Here is a 23,331-nt window from a genome sequence, read left to right on the forward strand (position 1 = left end):
ATCTCATATGTTCCGCGACGTTTCGAAAACGTCTTTGGTGCCTCAACTCTAAACCGTTTAACTGAACTATCACGTAGTTATCAAGACGTGTATGTCCGATGTTCACAACATCCACAAACGACGTTTGGGGTTCAGCATACTGAGCGGTGCATTAAGGACATAAGCTTTCTACTGATCGCATAATCGCTACTATCAACTTTCAACTATAATTTTCTCTAGGAACATATCTAAACAGTAGAACTATAGCGCGAGCTACGACATGATTTGCAAAAGGTCTTTTGACTATGTTCAGGATAATTAAGTTCATCTTATGAACTCCCACTCAGATAGACATCCCTCTAGTCATCTAAGTGATTACATGATCCGAGTCAACTAGGCCGTGTCCGATCATCACGTGAGACGGACTAGTTAACGTCGGTGAACATCTTCATGTTGATCGTATCTACTATACGACTCATGCTCGACCTTTTGGTCTCCGTGTTCCGAGGCCATGTCTGCACATGCTAGGCTCGTCAAGTTAACCCTAAGTGTTTTCGCTGTGTAAAACTGTCTTACACCCGTTGTATGTGAACGTAAGAATCCATCACACCCGATCATCACGTGGTGCTTAGAAGCGACGAACTGTAGCAACGGTGCACAGTTAGGGGAGAACACTTCTTGAAATTTTGTAAGGGATCATCTTATTTACTACCGTCGTCCTAAGCAAACAAGATGCATAAACATGATAAACATCACATGCAATCAAATAGTGACATGATATGGCCAATATCATTTTGCTCCTTTTGATCTTCATCTTCGGGGCTCCATGATCATCATCGTCACCGGCACGACACCATGATCTCCATCATCATGATCTCCATCATCGTGTCTTCATGAAGTTGTCACGCCAACGACTACTTCTACTTCTATGGCTAACGCGTTTAGCAATAAAGTAAAGTAAGTTACATGGCGTTCTTCAATGACACGCAGGTCATACAAAAAAAAATAAAGACAACTCCTATGGCTCCTGCCGGTTGTCATACTCATCGACATGCAAGTCGTGAATCCTATTACAAGAACATGATCAATCTCATACATCACATATCATTCATCACATTCTTCTTGGCCATATCACATCACATAGCATACCCTGCAAAAACAAGTTAGACGTCCTCTAATTGTTGTTTGCATGTTTTACGTGGCTGCTATGGGTTTCTAGCAAGAATGTTTCTTACCTACGCAAAACCACAACGTGATATGCCAATTGCTATTTACCCTTCATAAGGACCCTTTTCATCGAATCAGTTCCGACTAAAGTGGGAGAGACTGGCACCCGCTAGCCACCTTATGCACCAAGTGCATGTCAATCGGTGGAACCTGTCTCACGTAAGAGTACGTGTAAGGTCGGTCCGGGCCGCTTCATCCCACAATACCGTCGAAACAAGATTGGACTAGTAACGGTAAGCATATTGAACAACATCAACGCCCACAACTACTTTGTGTTCTACTCGTGCAAAGAATCTACGCAATAGACCTAGCTCATGATGCCACTGTTGGGGAACGTAGCAGAAATTCAAAAATTTTCCTACGAAACACCAAGATCTATCTATGGAGAGACCAGCAACGAGTAGAAAGGGGAGTGCATCTACATACCCTTGTAGATCGCTAAGCGGAAGCGTTCAAGTGAACGGGGTTGATGGAGTCGTAGTCGTCGTGATTCAGATCACCGATGATCAAGTGCCGAACGGACGGCACCTCCGCGTTCAACACACGTACAGCCCGGTGACGTCTCCCACGCCTTGATCCAGCAAGGAGAGAGGGAGAGGTTGAGGAAGACTCCATCCAACAGCAGCACAACGGCGTGGTGGTGGTGGAGGAGCGTGGCAATCCTGCAGGGCTTCGCCAAGCACCTACGGGAGAGGAGGAGGTGTCACGGGAGGGAGGGAGGCGCCAAGGGCTCAGGTATGGATGCCCTCCCTCCCCTCCACTATATATAGGGGCATGGGAGAGGGGGGAGGCGCAGCCTTGCCCCCTACTCCAAGAAAGGGGTGCGGCCAAGAGGGGGGGAGGAGTCCATCCTCCCCAAGGCACCTCGGAGGTGCCTTCCCCCTCGAGGACTCTTCCCTCTAGGGTTCCCTAGGCGCATGGGCCTCTTGGGGCTGGTGCCCTTGGCCCATGTAGGCCAAGGCGCACCCCCTTCAGCCCATGTGGCCCCCCGGGGCAGGTGGCCCCACCCGGTGGGCCCCCGGGACCCTTCCAGTGGTCCCGGTACAATACCGATGACCCCGAAACTTGTCCCGATGGCCGAAACAGGACTTCCTATATATAAATCTTTACCTCCGGACCATTCCGGAACTCCTCGTGACGTCCGGGATCTCATCCGGGACTCCGAACAACATTCGGTAACCACATACAAGCTTCCTTTATAACCCTAGCGTCATCGAACCTTAAGTGTGTAGACCCTACGGGTTCGGGAGACATGCAGACATGACCGAGACGTTCTCCAGTCAATAACCAACAGCGGGATCTGGATACCCATGTTGGCTCCCACATGTTCCACGATGATCTCATCGGATGAACCACGATGTCAAGGACTCAATCGATCCCGTATTCAATTCCCTTTGTCTATCGGTATGTTACTTGCCCGAGATTCGATCGTCGGTATCCAATACCTTGTTCAATCTCGTTACCGGCAAGTCACTTTACTCGTTCTGTAACACATCATCCCGTGATCAACTCCTTGGTCACATTGCGCATATGATGATGTCCTACCGAGTGGGCCCAGAGATACCTCTCCGTTTACACGGAGTGACAAATCCCAGTCTCGATCCGCATAAAACAATAGGTACTTTCGGAGATACCTGTAGTGCACCTTTATAGTCACCCAGTTACGTTGTGACGTTTGATACACCCAAAGCACTCCTACGGTATCCAGGAGTTACACGATCTCATGGTCAAAGGAAGAGATACTTGACATTGGCAAGGCTCTAGCAAACGAACTACACGATCTTTGTGATATGCTTAGGATTGGGTCTTGTCCATCACATCATTCTCCTAATGATGTGATCCCGTTATCAACGACATCCAATGTCCATAGCCAGGAAACCATGACTATCTGTTGATCACAACGAGCTAGTCAACTAGAGGCTCACTAGGGACATATTGTGGTCTATGTATTCACACGTGTATTACGATTTCCGGATAATACAGTTATAGCATGAATAAAAGACAATTATCATGAACAAGGAAATATAATAATAATACTTTTATTATTGCCTCTAGGGCATATTTCCAACAGAGGTGATACGATCTTGATGTATCGCGAGCTTTGCTATTATATTTGGATCCTATGATGTTTCTTCCCCCCTCTACTCTCTTGTAATGAATTGAGTTTTCCCCTTGAAGTAATCTTATCGGATTGAGTCTTTAAAGACTTGAGAACACTTGATGTATGTCTTGCCGTGGATATCTGTGGTGACAATGGGATACCACGTGCCACTTCATGTATGTTATGGTGACCAACTTGCGGGTTTCGTGACATTGGGAACCTATGCATAGGGGTTGGCACACGTTTTCGCCGTGATTCTCCGGTAGAAACTTTGGGGCACTCTTTGAGGTCCTTTGTGTTGGTTGAATAGATGAATCTGAGATTGTGTGACGCATATCGTATAATCATACCCACGGATACTTGAGGTGACATTGGAGTATCTAGGTGACATTAGGGTTTTGGTTGATTTGTGTCTTAAGGTGTTATTCTAGTACGAACTCTAGGGCTGTTTGTGACACTTATAGAAATAGCCCAACGGATTGATTGGAAAGAATAACTTTGAGGTGGTTTCGTACCCTACCATATTCTCTTCGTTCGTTCTCCGCTATTAGTGACTTTGGAGTGACTATTTGTTGCATGTTGAGGGATAGTTTTATGATCCAATTATGTTAATATTGTTGAGGGAACTTACACTAGCGAAAGTATGAACCCTAGGCCTTGTTTACCATCATTGCAATATCGTTTACGCTCACTTTTTCACTTGTTACCTTGCTGTTTTTATTATTTCAGATTACAAAAACTATTATCTACCATCCATATTGCACTTGTATCACCATCTCTTCGCCGAACTAGTGCACCTATACAATTTACCATTGTATTGGGTGTGTTGGGGACACAAGAGACACTTTGTTATTTGGTTGCAGGGTTGCTTGAGAGAGACCATCTTCATCCTACGCCTCCTACGGATTGATAAACCTTAGGTCATCCACTTGAGGGAAATTTGCTACAGTCCTACAAACCTCTGCACTTGGAGGCCCAACAACGTCTACAAGAAGAAGGTTGTGTAGTAGACATCAAGCTCTTTTCTGGCGCCGTTGCCGGGGAGGTGAGTGCTTGAAGGTATATCTTTAGATCTTGCAATCGAGTCTTTTAGTTTCTTGTTTTATCACTAGTTTAGTTTATAAAATAAAACTATAAAAAATGGAATTGAGTTTGTCTCATACGCTTCACCTTTTTAATATCTTTCGTAAGTATGATGGTAAGGAAAATTGTGCTCAAGTGCTAGAAGAAGAAATCTATAAAAAGTTTGGCACTAAATATTTGAATGATGAGCATGATTGCAATGTTGTTAGTATGAATTCCTTAAATATCCATGATGCTAATTATATGCAAAGCCACAAGTTTGGGGAAGCTATGTTTGATGAAGATGATATTTTTATCCCTCAAGTTTTGATGAGCAAATTTATTATGATGAAAGCATGTCTTCTATCTATGATGATTATTGTGATAACACGTATGCTTTAAAGAATAATAATAACAATGAACCTTGTCATCTTGATCTTAATTTTCAATCACATGATAGTTATTTTGTTGAGTTTGCTCCCACTATTATTCATGAGAAGAATTTTGCTTATGTGGAAAGTAGTAAAATTTCTATGCTTGTAGATCATGAAAAGAATGCTTTAGGTGCTGGTTATATTGTTGAATTCATTCATGATGCTACTGAAAATTATTATGAGGGAGGAACATATGCTTGTAGGAATTGCAATAATATCAAGTTTCCTCTCTATGTGCTTAAAGTTTTGAAGTTATGCTTGTTTTACCTTCCTATGCAAGTTGATTCTTGTTCCCATAAGTTGTTTGCTCATAAAATCCCTATGAATAGGAAGTGGGCTAGACTTAAATGTGCTAGTAATATTCTTCATGATGCTCCCTTTATGTTACAATTCTTATCCTTCATGTGAGCATCATTGAAATCATCATGCCTAGTTAGGGGCGTCAAACGATAGCGCTTGTTGGGAGGCAACCCAATTTTATTTTTGTTCCTTCCTATTTTTGTTCCTGTTTAGTAATAAATAATCCATCTAGCCTCTGTTTAGATGTGGTTTTATGCTTTTAATTAGTGTTTGTGCCAAGTAGAACCTTTGGGAAGACTTGAGGAAAGTCTTGTTGATCATGCTGTAAAAAACAGAAACTTTAGCGCTCACGAGAACTGCTGTCATTTTTATTTGGAGAGTGCTATTTAGTTAATTCTTTTTGCAGATGATTAATAGATAAATTACTCAGGTACAGCAATTTATTTTAGAATTTTATGAGTTCCAGAAGTATACGTTTGATTCAGATCACTATAGACTGTTCTGTTTTTGACAGATTCTGTTTTTCGTGTGTTGTTTACTTATTTTGATGAATCTATGGCTAGTAAAATAGTTTATAAACCATAGAGAAGTTGGAATACAGTAGTTTTAACACCAATATAAATAAATAATGAGTTCATTACAGTACCTTGAAGTGGTGATTTACTTTCTTATACTAACGGAGCTTACGAGTTTTCTACTTTAAGTTTTGTGTTGTGAAGTTTTCAAGTTTTGGGTAAGGATTCGATGGACTATGGAATAGGGAGTGGCAAGAGCCTAAGCTTGGGGATTCCCAAGGCACCCCAAGGTAATATTCAAGGATAGCCAAGAGCCTAAGCTTGGGGATGCCCAAGGCACCCCAAGGTAATATTCAAGGATAGCCAAGAGCCTAAGCTTGGGGATGCCCCGGAAGGCATCCCCTCTTTCGTCTTCGTTCATCAGTAACTTTACTTGGAGCTATATTTTTATTCACCACATGATATGTGTTTTGCTTGGAGCATCATTTTATTTTATTTAGTTTTGCTTGCTGTTATTTAGAACAATGTTTTGCATCTTTTATTTCAATAAAAGTGGCATTGCTAGTCTTTACTATGCCTATGTTACAAGTATACATGTTGCTGTTTGAAAACAGAAAGTTTACGCTGTTGCAATAATTCCCTAGAAAAGTCAGAATGTGATAAAATGTTGAAACCTTTTGAATAAGAAGCTCTGATAAATTTACTACAGTGGGAATTTTCTTTCATAATTTTTGGAGCTAGCGAAGTATGGATGTTGCTGCATTCTTTACAGACTGTCCTGTTTAGGCAGATTGCTGTTATGTTTGCATTGTTTGCATATGTTTGCTTCTTTAATGATTCTATTTGAGGATAGGACTATTAAATATGCAGAGGCATTTAGTATGCAATGTTGAATAATAATTTTAGTGATTTGCTACAGTAGAGTATGATAAGGTTTTGGCAATGGTTTATACTAACTTTTCTCACGAGTCCTTGTTGAGTTTTGTGTGGATGAAGCTTTTGAGATTTAGGAAGACCGTGATATGAGAGGAATTAAGGAGACAAAAAAGCTCAAGCTTGGGAATGCCCAAGGCATCCCAAGATAATATTTCAAAAAGTCTCAAGCATCTAAACTTGGGGATGCCCCGGTTGGCATCCCACCTTTCTTCTTCAACAATTATCGGTTAGTATCGGTTGATCCTAAGTTTTTGCTTCTTCACATGATGTTTGCCATTCTTAGAATGTCATTTTATTTTGCTTTGCTTGCTGTTTTAATAGAATATCAAGGTCTGAAATTATTAAATTTTAGAGGGTCTTCATATAGTTGCATAATTATTCGACTACTCATTGATCTTCACTTAAATCTTTCGGAGTAGTTTGTCATTTGCTCTAGTGCTTCACTTATATCTTTTAGAGCATGGTCGTAGTTTTATTTTGAAGAAATAGATGAACTCTTATACTTCACTTAGATTATTTTGAGAGTCTTAAATAGCATGGTAATTTTCTTAAAATCCTAATATGCTAGGTATTCAAGAATAATAAAATTCTCTTATAGTGTGTTGAATACTAAGAGAAGTTTGATACTTGATAATTGTTTTCAGATATGGAGATGGTGATATTAGAGTCATGATAGTTGAGTAGTTGTGAATTTGAGAGATACTTGTGTTGAAGTTTGTGATTCCCGGAGCATGCACGTATGGTGAACCGTTATGTGACAAAGTCGGAGCATGATTTATTTATTGATTGTCTTCCTTATGAGTGGCGGTCGGGGACGAGCGATGGTCTTTTCCTACCAATCTATCCCCCTAGGAGCATGCACGTAGTACTTTGTTTCGATAACTAATAGATTTTTGCAATAAGTATGTGAGTTCTTTATGACTAATGTTGAGTCCAGGGATTATACGCACTCTCACCCTTCCATCTTTGCTAGCCTCTCTAAAACTGCGCACCTTTCGCCGGTATCATACACCCACCATATACCTTCCTCAAAACAGCCACCATACCTACCTATTATGGCATTTCCATAGCCATTTCGAGATATATTGCCATGCAACTTTCCACCGTTCCGTTTATGATACGCTTCATCATTGTCATATTGCTTTGCATGATCATGTAGTTGACATCGTATTTGTGGCAAAGCCATCGTTCATAATTTTTTCATACATGTCACTCATGCATCATTGCACATCCCGGTACCCCGCCGGAAGCATTCATATAGAGTCATATCTTGTCCTAAGTATCAAGTTGTAATTATTGAGTTGTAAGAAAATAAAAGCGTGATGGTCATCATTAATAGAGCATTGTCCCAAATAAAAAAAGAAAGGCCAAATAAAAAAGGAAAGGCTAAATAAAAAAAAGAAAATAAATAAAAAGGGGCAATGCTATTATCCTTTTTCCACACTTGTGCTTCAAAGTAGCACCATGTTCTTCATATAGAGAGTCTCATATGTTGTCATTTTCATATACTAGTGAGAATCTTTCATTATAGAACTTGGCTTGTATATTCCAATGATGGGCTTCCTCAAATTGCCCTAGGTCTTCATAAGCAAGCGAGTTGGATGCACACCCACTAGTTTCTTTTGTTGAGCTTTCATATACTTATAGCTCTAGTGCATCTGTTGCATGGCAATCCCTACTCACTCACATTGATATCTATTGATGGGCATCTCCATAGCCCGTTGATACGCCTAGTTGATGTGAGACTATCTTCTCCCTTTTTGTCTTCTCCACAACCACCACTCTATTCCACCTATAGTGCTATATCCATGGCTCACGCTCATGTATTGCGTGAAGATTGAAAAAGTATGAGAACATCAAAAGTATGAAACAATTGCTTGGCTTGTCATCGGGGTTGTGCATGATTTAAATATGTTGTGTGATGAAGATGGAGCATAGCCAGACTATATGATTTTGTAGGGATAGCTTTCTTTGGCCATGTTATTTTGAGAAGACATAATTGCTTAGTTAGTATGCTTGAAGTATTATTATTTTCTATGTCAATATGAACTTTTGTCTTGAATCTTTTGGATCTGAATATTCATATCACAAGTAAGAAGAATTACATTAAAATTATGCCAACTAGCATTCCACGTCAAAAATTATCTTTTTTATCATTTACCTACTCGAGGACGAGCAGGACTAAGCTTGGGGATGCTTGATACGTCTCCAACGTATCTATAATTTTTGATTGCTCCATGCTATATTATCTACTGTTTTTGGCATTGTTGGGCTTTATTATCCACTTTTATATTACTTTCGGGACTAACCTATTAACCGGAGGCCCAGCCCAGATTTACTGTTTTATGCCTATTTCAGTGTTTTGAAGAAAAGGAATATCAGATGGAGTCAAAACGAAACGAAATCAACTGGAGAAGTTATTTTTGGAAGGAAACACACCTGATGGACTTGGACCCCATGTCAGAAGATACGGGAGCTGCCCACGAGGGTGGGGGGCGCGCCCACCCCCCTAGGGCGCGCCCCCTGCCTCGTGGGGCCCCCGTGGCTCCCCTGACGTGCTTCTTCTGTCTATATAACTCCATATACCCTAAAACTTCCAGAACGCAAGATAGATCGGGAGTTCCGCCGCCAGAAGTCTCCGTAGCCACCAAAAGTCAATCGGGACCCTATTCCGGCACCCTGCCGAAGGGGGGAACCCTCACCGGTGGCCATCTTCATCATCCCGGTGCTCTCCATGATGAGGAGGGAGTAGTTCTTCCTCGGGGCTGAGGGTATGTACCATTAGCTATGTATTTGATCTCTCTCTCTCTCTCTCGTGTTCTTGAGGTGATACGATCTTGATGTATCGCGAGCTTTGCTATTATATTTGGATCCTATGATGTTTCTTCCCCCCTATACTCTCTTGTAATGAATTGAGTTTTCCCCTTGAAGTAATCTTATCGGATTGAGTCTTTAAAGACTTGAGAACACTTGATGTATGTCTTGCTGTGGATATCTGTGGTGACAATGGGATACCACGTGCCACTTCATGTATGTTAAGGTGACCAACTTGCGGGTTTCGTGACATTAGGAACCTATGCATAGGGGTTGGCACACGTTTTCGTCGTGATTCTCCGGTAGAAACTTTGGGGCACTCTTTGAGGTCCTTTGTGTTGGTTGAATAGATGAATCTGAGATTGTGTGACACATATCGTATAATCATACCCACGGATACTTGAGGTGACATTGGAGTATCTAGGTGACATTAGGGTTTTGGTTGATTTGTGTCTTAAGGTGTTATTCTAGTACGAACTCTAGGGCTGTTTGTGACACTTATAGAAATAGCCCAACGGATTGATTGGAAAGAATAACTTTGAGGTGGTTTCGTACCCTACCATAATCTCTTCGTTCGTTCTCCGCTATTAGTGACTTTGGAGTGACTCTTTGTTGCATGTTGAGGGATAGTTTTATGATCCAATTATGTTAGTATTGTTGAGGGAAATTACACTAGCGAAAGTATGAACCCTAGGCCTTGTTTACCATCATTGCAATACCGTTTACGCTCACTTTTATCACTTGTTACCTTGCTATTTTTATTATTTCAGATTACAAAAAAACTATTATCTATCATCCATATTGCACTTGTATCACCATCTCTTCGCCGAACTAGTGCATCTATACAATTTACCATTGTATTGGGTGTGTTGGGGACACAATAAACTCTTTGTTATTTGGTTGCAGGGTTGCTTGAGAGAGACCATCTTCATCCTACGCCTCCTACGAATTGATAAACCTTAGATCATTCACTTAAGGGAAATTTGCTACTGTCCTACAAATCTCTGCACTTGAAGGCCCAACAACGTCTACAAGAAGAAGGTTGTGTAGTAGACATCACGAGATCATCACTATATTGCCTCTAGACCCACGGTGCAAATAACGGAAGTCATTTCGCCTGTTCACATGTACTTTACATGATCACATCATGTGGCACTCACACTCCCATCCACAAGCGACAATGAGTATGTAAAGATAAAGAAAATTTAGCTCAATTATGAGCTTCAAAGTTGCTGCCTGAGTGTTTGATCTCACGGATAATTGATTGTATTTGTACGTCCACCACGAGGAAATATTAGGTGCTCTCATCCTTGGGTGCTCCCAATCCTCCAACTTAAAAAAATCAATTTTGAATGTTTCAAAAAAATCAAAAAAATATGAATATTCACAAGGAATATGACTACAACTCCTAAAATTCCAGGTCCAAACTCTAAATGAACATTGAGAAACAAAAATATGAAATCTAGTATGAATAGTGTTATAAAAAGACAAAAAACAACATTTGACACTATTCACATCTGAATTTGTCTTTTTTGTTTCTCGATGTACATTTTGATTTTTGACCTGGATCTTTTAGGGGTTGTAGTCACATTCCTTGTGAACATTCATATTTTTTACAGAATATTTTAAACATTTAAAATTAAAGTTTTAAAATCGGGCAGCATGGGAAGCAGAAGCACTGAGCACTTGATATTTCCCCTCCACCACTATTGTGTTTTTTTTTTCTTTTGAGAATTATCCCTATCGACCTTTTTTTTTAGAATCCCCCTATCGGCGGCTACGGCCCTCGACTTGATGACGGGGCCGTTTCATGGGCTATCATGGTCAGCATTTTTTCCCAGAAAGGCCCAGTTAGAGCAACTTCCTCTTATCCTCCTCGTTGCTTGGCTCGCCTCGCCTCCGCAGAACGCTCCGCCCTCTCTCTCCAATGGAGGCCACTGCCACACTCACGCTCTCTTCGTCTCCCGCCGGCGCCCGCCGCTCGCCGGCCAGGCCCACCGTGGCCTCCCTTCACCTCCGCCGCGTGCCCACTCTCTCATTCCACCTCCGCGGGGCCCAAGGTCCCGCTGCCTTCCGCGCCCTCTCTTCCCCGTTCCCGGTTCGCTCCGAGCATCTGCAACTTCCTAGCTTCTTCCCTCCGAGACCGATCTCGACCTTATCTCTTTTTGACCGGACGGTTTTCTTACCTTGTTACGGTTTGGGACGCCCTCAGGGATGCAGGAGGAGGAGGAGAAGCGGGATGGTTGTGAGGGCGGAGATGTTCGGGCAGCTCACCACCGGGCTGGAGTCCGCGTGGAACAAGCTGCGAGGCGTCGGTGAGTTCGCTTCTGATAGTTTACCCATACACTACACGTTTGCTTCTCGCCTCATGTGTGGATTTTGTTGCTGTCATACGTAATGCTCTGGTTGCAATGTGTTGAACAGAGTCACACTCAGTTCTCCTCCCAAAAATATGTGTGATGTGTCAAATCGTGTATCAGGTTGACAGAGTCTTATATGCAACTGTGAAGTTCTAGATTGGCTATCTATGAAGTGATAACTTTTTTTTTGCGTAACTTTGTAATGTGTGGATCGTTTTGTCCAAATGATTCAATGCAGTATGCATTTTTTATGCTTGATCAGCAACGCTGACTGCACCCTCTGTAGTTTTGCTATAAATCATGGTTGTAAATAATGAGGGAAATGCCTTTTGTGGTTCAAGATCGACTGACAAAGGAGAATATCGCTGAACCGATGCGGGATATTAGAAGAGCACTTTTGGAGGCAGATGTATGTCTCATCTCTTTCAGTACATGGCTTTCTTGTGGAGCTATATTTCTATTTTTTTTGTCTTCACAATCTAATGCGCACCCTACTTTGCAGGTGAGTGTGCCAGTAGCAAGAAGTTTTATCGAGTCTGTTACTGAAAAGGCTATAGGCACTGATGTGATCCGGGGTGTCCAACCTGAGCAGCAGTTAGTGAAGGTATACTCAGATCCGAGGATCCTAGAAAATTATAAATTGCATGTGACAAATTTTCTATGTGTAGTTTGCACAGCCATTATTGACGGGTGCATAATATTGTGCACACAAGTGACCTTAATTGAGGAATTCATTGATTATTTTGGACTAACTGAATGTGGTCTTCCCAATGTAATACTATATGTACTTCTAGCTCTAGAGGACTAACAAGAGTTAAATGATGTAGGTTGTAAATGATGAACTTGTACAACTGATGGGTGGAGAGGTGTCAGATTTAGTATTCGCAAAAACTGGCCCAACGGTTATCCTATTGGCAGGTCTGCAAGGTGTTGGGAAAACTACCGTCTGTGCTAAGCTTGCCTTCTATCTGAAAAAGATGGTGCATTCCTGAGCTTTCTTCTTTAAGCATTTTCCTAAGAGCCCAGGCCATCAGTGCTTATAAACCAGACTCAGGTTACAGGGGAAGAGTTGTATGCTGGTTGCGGCAGATGTTTACAGGCCTGCTGCTATTGACCAACTCACTATTCTGGGTAAAAAGGTACACGTAATGAAATTGATCTTTTCACTATTGAGTTGGAAACGTTTTCTTGCTAATAACTGTGGCTACCTTCGATTCAAATGACTGTAGAGCTACCAGTAATGCATATCTGTCTTTCCAAATTTTGAAATTAAAACTACTGTTACTTTTGAATGTTGATAGGTTGGTGTACCAGTTTACTCAGAAGGAACGGAAGCAAAACCTTCAGAGATTGCCAAGAGCGGTTTGAAAGAAGCAAAGAGCAAGAAGACCGATGTAGTTATAGTGGATACTGCTGGAAGATTGCAGGTAACTCTTATCATCTAATTATGTTCCTCGGTTTGCTACAATCATGGTTCTAAAAAACTGTACGTCAGTCCTGTACCAGTTTTAACCAGCTGACTTAGGGCCAGTTCTTTTGAGTGCCGCTGTGGAAATAAGCTACTCTAGAAATAAGTCACAGATAAGCTGTTGTGGAAATAAGCCCATGAAAATAAGCTATCCAGTTCTTTTCACTTCCTTTCATTTAGCTTATTTCCTCATCTGTCAGGTGAATAGTCTGTAATACCCTTGAATAGTATGGAAGGGGAACAGCGGGGGCGCACAACCAGGGCCTTGGCGACGGCTGCTCTGGCTCGGGCTCCCGGCCAGCTGCGACGCGCCTCGGTGCTCCGGAGTGGGGCGCCGTCCGCCGGAGTGGTGCCCTGGCCGGACCGACCAGGAGCTGTTGCGAGGGAGGAGCCGCGCCAGAGGACAGAGAAGCGGCGGAAGATGGGCTCCTACTCACCTTCCATGTGGCCGGAGCTAGCCGCGACGAGGAGCCCAGGGACCGGCGGCGGCGTGCGAGAGCGAGAGGGGATCGAGCGAGGCGACGGGTTTCCTTTCTGCGGGGGGTCGGGTCGGGTGACGCGGGCTGGGACCTGGGAGGGGTATTTCCTTTGTAATTTGAGCGAACAACAGTGCCATTTTGGTATACCCCTTCAGTTTTAAGTCATAAGCTGCGGGAAGCTACTCTACCCCCAGCTTTTTTCCATCGTGAAGAAACTAGCGGTGGAAATAAGTTGAGCCAGCTTCTCAAAACGAGTTCTTTTGGGCTTCTAGCTTATTTCTGCCATAAGCTGGTAGAAGCCACAAAAGAACTGGCCCTATCGTACACAGATCTTGGGCACCAGATCATAATCATGCCAAAGTATGGAATTTTAGATATATGATGAAACTGCACTAGTTCTTACTAGTAATTTTTAAGTCTGTAAAAGGTCAAAATCTGTTTAAAATGTTTATTTTGGATTAAATGTATATGTTTGTTTTAAACTCAGTCTAGTGCTTCAACAAAAAATGTTCATTCTAGTATAGTATATTTAAACTTAAATGTAAAGGTAATCTGTTATGAGACGAGTTGGTGTGAAAAATGAGATATGATACTTTTTGATAGGTACTCTATTTAGCTTTAAATGGAGGAGCTAGTGTGTCTTTCTGTTACTTCAACTGTGTTTACCAAGCACAACCGATACTAGCTAATCTTTCTATCATTAGGTAGATAAAGCTATGATGAATGAGTTGAAAGAAGTAAAGAAGGCAGTGAAGCCTACAGAAATTCTTCTTGTGGTTGATGCTATGACTGGCCAAGAAGCTGCAGGTTTGTTGTTGCTTGTTGTTCTATGAGTAGTTTAGGGCTCTAGACTCATCATTTTATACTTGGTCGGGTGTAAGTAACTTACCTAATGCACTGCTTGGCATGCAGAAAAGGAAATTTGCATTTTCAACTTTGACTATTGCAGCACATATTAATGTATACATGCCGTGTATTTGGATTTGGGGGTCCCATATTAGTCATGTTCATCTACATGCATATAAGAGCTATGTTTGGTCCAATTGTCTCCGTTCAGTTTTCCTTACAATTTATTGTGTTCTTTTCAAAGGAGCAGGAGCACGCTCCCTGTAGTAGCAGGACTTGTTATTCTGAAACTCTTCATCATCTGCTAGAGTCGCACTGTTACTTACCCTTGCTGATTTTTTTATCAGCATTGGTCGGCGCCTTCAATGTTGAAATTGGTATAACTGGTGCTATACTGACAAAACTGGATGGTGACTCCAGAGGTGGGGCAGCACTAAGTATCAAAGAGGTCTCTCAACTTGCAAAACTTTGTCCATTTGGTGTGACCATCCAGATTCATAGTTCTGTCTAAACGAACTACTGATTTCTAGTGCATAGAAGGCACTATTTGTGTCCATACATTTTGGTTTTATTTGATCTTTCTAGACTTCTCAATTCTCAATAACTGGCAAAAAGGCATTATGACACAAGAGTTGATATGCCCATAAATTCAATGAAATAATGTATGTCACGGAGGGGTTACATAAGTTTATTTTACTTATTCTCAGGATTTACCTTTTCCTCCTGTATAGGTTTTTCATCGTCAATTTTGTACAGTATAACAGAAAAGTACACGATTGCGCAAGGTTAAATAATAAATGTTCAGTGTTTACGTGTGTTATGGCTATATTAGCAAGCCTTCTGTCTTTGTTCCTTTTGTTAGCATGCATATGAAAAATATGACAATGAAGAACTCTGCAGGTGTCTGGAAAGCCCATCAAGTTCATAGGCCGAGGAGAACGTGTTGAGGATCTTGAGCCTTTCTATCCAGATCGTATGGCGCAACGTATCTTGGGAATGGGAGATGTACTTTCATTTGTTGAGCAAGCACAGCAAGTGGTAAGTATCTTTCTGTGAAATGCAATTTTCCTTGTGTCTTTCATTAAACAATAATGTCATATTTATATGGTGTAACATACTGCTGCAAGTAGATGAATCAAGAAGATGCTGAGGAATTACAGAAGAAGATTATGAGCGCAAAGTTTAACTTCAATGATTTCTTGAAGCAAACAAAAGCTATTGCGCAGATGGGTTCGTTCAGTCGTATAATTGGCATGATTCCAGGCATGAACAAGGTGCGGATATGAATTCTGTACCTAATTTATTACATTTCCTTGGAACCAGTCTTCTGAATTGACTTTTTGCCCCTTATGTTCAAGATATAAATTTTATGTTATTACTTATTAAGACCACAACTCTTGCCGCGTTTTGAGTAGGTTACTCCAGCACAAATCCGTGAAGCTGAGAAAAATGTTAAGTTTATGGAGTCAATGATCAATGTGATGACTGCTGGTATGTATAATCTACACTCAGTTCACATCATGAAGATATGGCCTTGCATGTTCTTTCCAAACACTTGCTATATTAGGGAAAGTGCTTTGTATTTTCTTACATATTATGTGTAAGCCTTTAATTGGTTGTGTGCATCGCTTGATGCAGAGGCCGGGGGTAATCCTCCTTTTTGCAAAAAATGTGTAAGCATTTAATAACAGGTTGGGATCAATTCTGATATTGATCTGTGAATTCAGTAGTTTGCCAGTAGTTCGTACTTCCTTTGTACAAAATATGAAATGATGTGAATAGACAGACTGAAGCTCATTGGCAATCAACTATTTGTTTGGTTGGTGTTCTGATGTCCACAGGTAGTATCTTAAGTTGCTGTAGTTTGAAATTATCCTGCTTTAGAAAACAAACATGGTTTTCCTTCTTTTAATATTTCATGAAATGTCTATGCGTTTCAAAAGAAAAAACTAGTCTGACGAGGGAATCATTCATGTGGCATATAACTTGGTGAGGTCAGAATTGAGGGCCGCCATCAAAATAAACATTTTGCAGTTCCATAGCTGGGACAATGCCAGTTGTGCGTGCCAAGTTCATCGACCAAAAGACGTACCAGTCCTAATTTTTTGTAGCATAATTTCGACGGAGTGTTGTCATGAACATTTGCCCAGCACTAATTATCCTGACTATGTTCAGATGAAAGGGAAAGACCAGAGTTACTTGCTGAGTCACGCGAGAGGAGGAGAAGAGTGGCCAAGGATGCTGGAAAGACAGAACAGCAGGTTCCGTTGTCATTTCATCGTCATTTGTCTAGTAGCATATAAACCACGGAACCTCATGGAGCTGAACTGAACATTTTCTTGCTATCAGGTGAGCCAACTAGTATCGCAGCTTTTCCAAATGCGCACTCGAATGCAGAAGATGATGGCTGGCATGCAAGGAAAAGATACACCCGACATGGAAAATCTCGCGGAGTCCATCAAAGCCGAAGAACAGGTCAAGGCACCACCCGGGTCAACAGACCAGGGGCATATTACATGTGTTGTTATTGTGTCTTGTATATGAGTTTTAATACTTTGCGCAACTGTGATCATTCAGGCTGCAATGGCTACTGGTAAGCGCAGGAGGAAGTACGGCAACCTGAGGCAGCGGGACCTAGACTCGATGCGCGGTTACCGCCGGTGAGACATGGCTGGCCATGGGGGTCACTGCTAGTTGAGCCCAGTACGGACATATTTGAGATCTCTAGCCGCAGCTTGCAAATAGTGACAACATACGTGTATACGGCCTTGCTCTGAGTATCAGATGTATATTTGCTGTGTAAGTTCCAATGAACCGGGAGTGAGTATTTCTGTGATCTTCAAAAAATGCATGGCTTGCTTTTTTCCCCTTCAGTCTTGATGATTATCATTGAGAACAGAATAGCTAACCGGAAGGTCCATTGTTGTTACACATCTGTATTGTCTGTCGTTGCTTTATTGTGTAGCCCAAACGATTTGTAACTACTCCCTCTGTTTCTAAATATATGTCTTTCTAGAGATTCCACTATAGACTACATCTGAAGCAAAATGAGTGAATCTGTACTCTAAAAGACGTCTATAAACATTCAAATATAGTCTTTATAGTGGAATCTCTAAAAGACTTATATTTATATTTAGGAACGGATGGAATAGACAATATCTGCGCATTGTCGTGTGGTAATGGATAGAGTACAAGACATGTTCTGGTTTTTGCATACAGAAATTAATTAAACAACAATAGCATGCATGGAATTGGGCACCTGTGAGATGCTATATGAAACCTAGAGTTCTTCAAGATAATGCAAGATGAATTCGATCGGGTGGTGCATTTTGAGTACTCAGTCTTGAGCTTTGGGTGAAAACCCTAGGTCTGGCCTACCTGGTGAAGGCATTGAGCGGGGTTTGCTTAGACTTGATCTCCAGGGTCAAAATCCATGGTATGACCTTTGGGTGTAGGATCCGGCGACAATGCCACTGGTGTGTCCCTTCTTGGAGGTGTTCCTTTTGAAGAACCGCTTTTATAATCCGTGTGTTATCATGAGATAGTTGGAGCTGATGGTTGTTGATGTACATCTTTAATCGCTGTGTTTTTTTTCTCTCCGCCTAGGCATAGTTTTGGTCTAGTATGACTTGGCTCTTTGCTGGTGAGGCCGTTTGTATGTGTGTGTGTGTGTGTATGCTTGTGTTGGTTGTGTGCATTCAGACTATGCAGGGGCTGGGTGTTGCTAATTATCCCTTGATGCTATATTATGAGTCAATAAAAACACCCTTTATTGTGTGGCCAACATCTTCGTGGTCGGCGGTAGAACATTTTTCTCTTCTTCTTTCCCGAGTTGACAGAGCCTCGGCGTAGATTCCTGTGGTCTCCTTAGAGCTACGAGGTTAGAGTTTCTCGCAGCACGTGCACAACGGCGAGATATGGTGTTAGGCATTTCAAATTGATTCAAGAGTTCAATGACGACGACGTTATGGCAGTGGTAGTCATTGTGCGGTGGTCCAGATACATCGATGTAACTTTTATTGTGTTTGCCGATAGTGGTTGTTTGGTGTTCCGAGGACCTCGATGCATTTTTTTATTGTCTTCGCTGGTAGTGGTTGTTCAGTGGTTCGGGCACCTCAATGTAATTATTATTGTATTTGGAATGCTTTGTACTTTGGATGAAATTTTATAATAGGTTTGCGTCTTTTCAAGGTACATGGAAGGTCTAAAGGCTTTGTTGATTTTGAGAACTGTAAGTTGGTTTTGAGATCTTACGAGTTTCAACTCTAAAAGCTTTGTCATTGTTGTTGTCATCGTCGCCGTCGTCTGTTGTGTCTTTTCCAAAAAAGAAGTCTTGGCAGGCTTAATGTTTTCATTTCGAATATGTTTTTAAAACCTAATCATGTATTTATATTAAGACATGTAATTAATTCCCTCCACTCTCAAAATGCATGTTCCGTCCACTAAACACATTTCCCATTAACCTTAAACTCGGCATGCCAAAATGTACAGGAAATATTACACCATGCAGCAGGACCCGTACCTACATGCCAATCCACAACTCTTCCAGTGAAAAATTCCAGCTCCAGTGCACATCAACTCAAGGCCTACTGGCGCCACCCACTGCATCCAGCTCCCTCTGCCGCGGCGGCTCGCTCCGCCGTCTCCTCCGCCGTGCGGTGCCAGGAGGTGCCTGAACGATAACAATCCACGCAACTGTAAGTTTTCCAGGGAAGAAAATTGACAGGAGGAAACCTCATTCACACTGCCAGAGGTGTCGTCCTTACCTTCTCGTCAGCATTGAGCGAGTCCATGAGATCTCCCATTCCTGCAATTGCTTCTTGCCCTTGCATCATACCCATCAATTTCTTCATCTGCGCGCGCATTTGGAAGAGCTGCGCGACCAGTTGGCTCACCTGATAGTGGAAAATGGCAGTGCCTGATTAGCTCCATGTAGGGGAATGCCAAATATGCTGAATAAGTGAAACATTGTGATACGATGATAACAGTAGGACCGAACCTCTTGTTCTGTCTTATCAGACTCCTCTGCTACCCTAATCCTCCTCTCGCGTGATTCGGCCAGTAACTCGGGTTTTTCCCTTTCCTCTGCAAAGTGTAAGGGTTAAATGCAAGGACATAAGGAGCCATCACCATTACTACAATCTTCATATGTTTAGCGGTAGTTCAGGAGGAATGTACCGGCTGTCATTGCATTGATCATCGACTCTACGAATGCAAGTCTTTTCTCAGCTTCCCGGATTTGTGCAGGAGTAACCTATTTAGAACGAGAAGTGTTGTCATGCTCTGGCAATTATTTCATCAGTTTGAAGGAATGAATCAATCCCACAGGTTCATGTACCTTGTTCATGCCTGGAATCATTCCGATTACACGGCTCATGGATCCCATTTTGGCAACATTTTGTGTCTGCTTTAAAAAGTCATTGAAGTCAAATTTCGCACTCATGATCTTCTTCTGCAGTAACATGGTATCCTCTTGGCGAACCTATTTTGCAGCATATAGAAACCATCAAAATATTGCTTCAGACAAGACCAGAAGAGCAGTCTTACAGGAAACTACTTACGACTTCTTGTGCTTTTTCAACAAATGAAAGGACATCTCCCATTCCCAAAACACGTTGTGCCATGCGGTCGGGATAGAAAAGCTCAAGGTCCTCCATTCGCTCCCCTCGCCCTACAAATTTGATGGGCTTTCCAGACACCTGCATAGAGGATTAAGTGATAGGTAGTGATGGCGTTACATATACCAGCAGAAGAAAGGGGATTTTTTTTATCATACTTGCACCTCACATGTATTACTAAGGTTTTCGGATTGGGTGAAATATGTTTGCAAATAGGCAGTCTGGTGATAAAATATAGATATTTCTCAACATACAAGTGAAGAAGATAATATATACAGTGGAACTCTAATGCACACAGAGCAAAAGTTAGGACAATTAGTGAAAGGAGCAGGCAAATCCATTAAACCAATAAGTCTATTTCAAAAGGAATTCACAGCTCGGGCCAATATATATAGACAATGATCCGCTCCAAATATCAACTTGTAGTAAAAGCATGATGTGGGAGATCCTAAACATTTGCGTATATGATGGCGAGAAAAGTTTCTGGCAAGTATAACCTCTTTAACACTAAGTGCTGCTCCACCCCTGGAATCACCATCCAATTTAGTCAATATAGCACCGGATATACCAATTTCAATATTGAAGGTTGTGACCAATGCTGCACAAAATAAAGGAAGTAGTGTAAGTTGTTACAACTCTAATGCTGCACAAAAAAAAGGAAAAAGTGTAACAACTATGAAAACATTATTTTGTGCAGCATTAGAGTTGAAAGTGCTCTTTAAAGCCAGATGCTTTGAAGGAAAGTGCACTTTAAAGCATCCAAAATTATATAGAATTAGCAGAAAACTTCCGGCTCTATGAACACATTAGGAACAACAACAGTATTATAGAATTTGTCAGATAGTCAAATTTCAGACCTGTAGCTGATTTCCTAAATGTTTATGAATGACACTGGAATAGTAACAAGAAGAAACAGACAGATACCTGCAGCTTCCTGGCCAGTCATGGCATCAACAACAAGCAAAATCTCTGTAGGATTAACTGCCTTCTTTACTTCTTTCAATTCAACCATCATTGTTTTATCAATCTGATGTCAGAAAGATGATCAGGTACCACCAATGGTGACAGTTCTATCAGGCAGTAGTTTACGATAAGTAAACTGAAAATGTAAAGGAAATACAGAGAAGTCTGACCTGCAGTCTGCCAGCAGTATCCACTACGATCGCATCAATATTATTTCTTTTCGCCTCTTCCACGGCATTCTTGGTTATTTCTGCAGGTTTGGCCGTGGTTCCTTCCGAGTAAACTGGCACACCCACCTGTGAATGCCCTTTTTTAGCCAGGCCCAAACTGTAGTATTGCATTCAGAAAGCAAATGCAACTTGGTAGCTTTAACCTTTCAGTTTCGAAACAACCCAAACGTACATTGATTTCATAAGCAGTTAAGTGTTGCAGCTGTACACAGACATCTTACATAAAAGGTAAGTTCATCAAAGAAGTACCTGTTCACCCAGTACAGTGAGTTGATCAATGGCAGCAGGCCTGTAAACATCTGCAGCGACCAGCATACAACTCTTCCCCTGTAACCTAACTCTGGTATAAGTATCTACAGGTTATCGTGTATTGACGCCCTATTAAGATTGTCAAAAATAAAGGCCAAGGAAAGCACCAGTTTCTTCAGATAGAATGCAAGTTTTGCACAAACAGTAGTCTTCCCAACACCTTGCAGACCTGCCAGTAGGATGACCGTTGGGCCAGTTTTTGCGAACACCAAGTCTGATACCTCTCCACCCATCAGTTGAACAAGTTCATCATGCACAATCTAGCAAACCGATTAATAAGTTAGTTTGAAAAGAACTCACCATATCAATGAAGCATAAGATACTATCGTCCCATTCTCATTATAGTGAAATTCTTTAAGCGTGTTACAGCATTTTACATGCTAGTGTGTTCCTTTATCCCTCAGGAGAGGAAAGAACCTTTCAGTTGAGAAATTATGCAGTTACTTAACTGTAGATAGAAGCAAAGTCAAATATATGAAATCATTATTGCAAACGAACTCCGTTGGTTCATTTAATTCCTTAACGGCATCGCGTGACATACCTTTTCAGTTTTTTAGTTACAAAGTATCCAGCATGCGTTTACTAGTGTAGACAACATAATGCTTTGCCAGACGAACACACAAAATACCTTGACTAATTGCTGCTCTGGTCGGATTCCTCGGATAACATCTGAACCTAAAGCCTTCTCGCTCACAGACGACACGAACCGTCTGACGACCGGCAAACTAACCTGCAGAGTGCAGAGAGCAAAAGTAACAGCATTACACGAAGTGCTCATGTTCAAAGACAGAAATGAACACTGACGCAAAACTACACCTACATCTGCTTCCAGAAGTGCTCTTCTGATGTCCCGCATCGGCTCCACAATGGTTTCCTTCGTCAGCACATCTTAAATCACAAGAGCATTGCAACCATCAAATCTGTTTCTGTACACTGCAGTACGCTGGGAGAGAGCTAGTGGTCACTCACCGACGCCACGCAGCTTGTTCCACGCGGAATCGAGCCCGGTGGTGAGCTGCCCGAACGTCTCTGCCCGCACCACCAGCCCGCTCCCCCTCCGGCGCCGCCTCCAACCCTGAATTCCCAACAGAGAGAAGGTGAGCGAAACAAACAATAACGCGACCATTTACGATTCCGTTAGAAGAACCAAGAAAGCGGGGCGGACCGAGGATAGGGGACGTGAGGCCAGGCTCTGGGCAACGCGGAGGCGGGAAGTGCGGACGGGGTACTGCCGGAGGTGGGGGTCGGAGATGGTCGCCCTCGCCGGCGAGCGGCGGGCCGCGGCGGCAGGGGACGAGGAGAGCGTGAGTATAGTGGTGGCCTTCATTTCCGGGGAGCGAGGGAACCGCCGAGGAGGATAAGAGGAGAGGTGGCCATTTTGGTTTGCCCGGGTTCTGGAGGCTGCAGGTGGGCCTCAGTTTATTTTAATTTTAACAACGTTTTTCCATCTTATAAAAGAGTTATAATAGAATTTTTTAAGAAAACAATGTACTAGTGTCAAAAACGTTCTTTTATTATGGGACGGAGGGAGTAGTTTTTATTGCTCAAGAAGGTTCATAGAAACTGTTTCTCCACAAGCCAAACATGTCTACCAATATCTAATCTAAATAAAGATAATAAAGAGAACTTAGCTGGAGGCGGACAAATGGCTCTAGGCGACGCCGCACCCTAATATTTGTGTCATTGAGTT

The 23,331-nt window shown here is 42.0% G+C and overlaps 2 protein-coding genes across 2 annotated transcripts; one reads left to right on the forward strand and one right to left on the reverse strand.

Moving 5' to 3' along the window:
- Window positions 1-11,244: 11,244 nt before the first annotated feature.
- Window positions 11,245-17,502, forward strand: LOC119286312 (signal recognition particle 54 kDa protein, chloroplastic-like). Its single transcript, XM_037565688.1, has 15 exons — window positions 11,245-11,466; window positions 11,581-11,683; window positions 12,070-12,137; window positions 12,231-12,332; window positions 12,556-12,708; window positions 12,790-12,867; window positions 13,030-13,155; window positions 14,380-14,482; window positions 14,869-14,969; window positions 15,422-15,559; window positions 15,652-15,795; window positions 15,937-16,012; window positions 16,697-16,782; window positions 16,871-16,996; window positions 17,099-17,502. The coding sequence occupies exons 1-15, from the start codon at window positions 11,296-11,298 to the stop codon at window positions 17,183-17,185; spliced, it is 1,662 nt and encodes a 553-aa protein (XP_037421585.1). The 5' UTR covers window positions 11,245-11,295; the 3' UTR covers window positions 17,186-17,502.
- A 1,405-nt stretch (window positions 17,503-18,907) lies between these two features.
- LOC119286313 (signal recognition particle 54 kDa protein, chloroplastic-like) lies at window positions 18,908-23,000 on the reverse strand. Its single transcript, XM_037565689.1, has 15 exons — window positions 22,807-23,000; window positions 22,611-22,716; window positions 22,462-22,529; window positions 22,270-22,371; window positions 21,749-21,901; window positions 21,582-21,659; window positions 21,273-21,398; window positions 21,064-21,166; window positions 20,637-20,737; window positions 20,083-20,220; window positions 19,860-20,003; window positions 19,700-19,775; window positions 19,521-19,606; window positions 19,288-19,416; window positions 18,908-19,193 (listed from the first exon to the last, which is right to left on the reverse strand). Exons 1-15 carry the CDS (start codon window positions 22,966-22,968, stop codon window positions 19,101-19,103), a joined length of 1,665 nt encoding a protein of 554 aa, XP_037421586.1. The 5' UTR covers window positions 22,969-23,000; the 3' UTR covers window positions 18,908-19,100.
- Window positions 23,001-23,331: the final 331 nt, after the last annotated feature.

Source organism: Triticum dicoccoides, chromosome 4A (assembly GCF_002162155.2).
Source record: "Triticum dicoccoides isolate Atlit2015 ecotype Zavitan chromosome 4A, WEW_v2.0, whole genome shotgun sequence".
Classification (NCBI taxonomy): Eukaryota; Viridiplantae; Streptophyta; class Magnoliopsida; order Poales; family Poaceae; genus Triticum; species Triticum dicoccoides.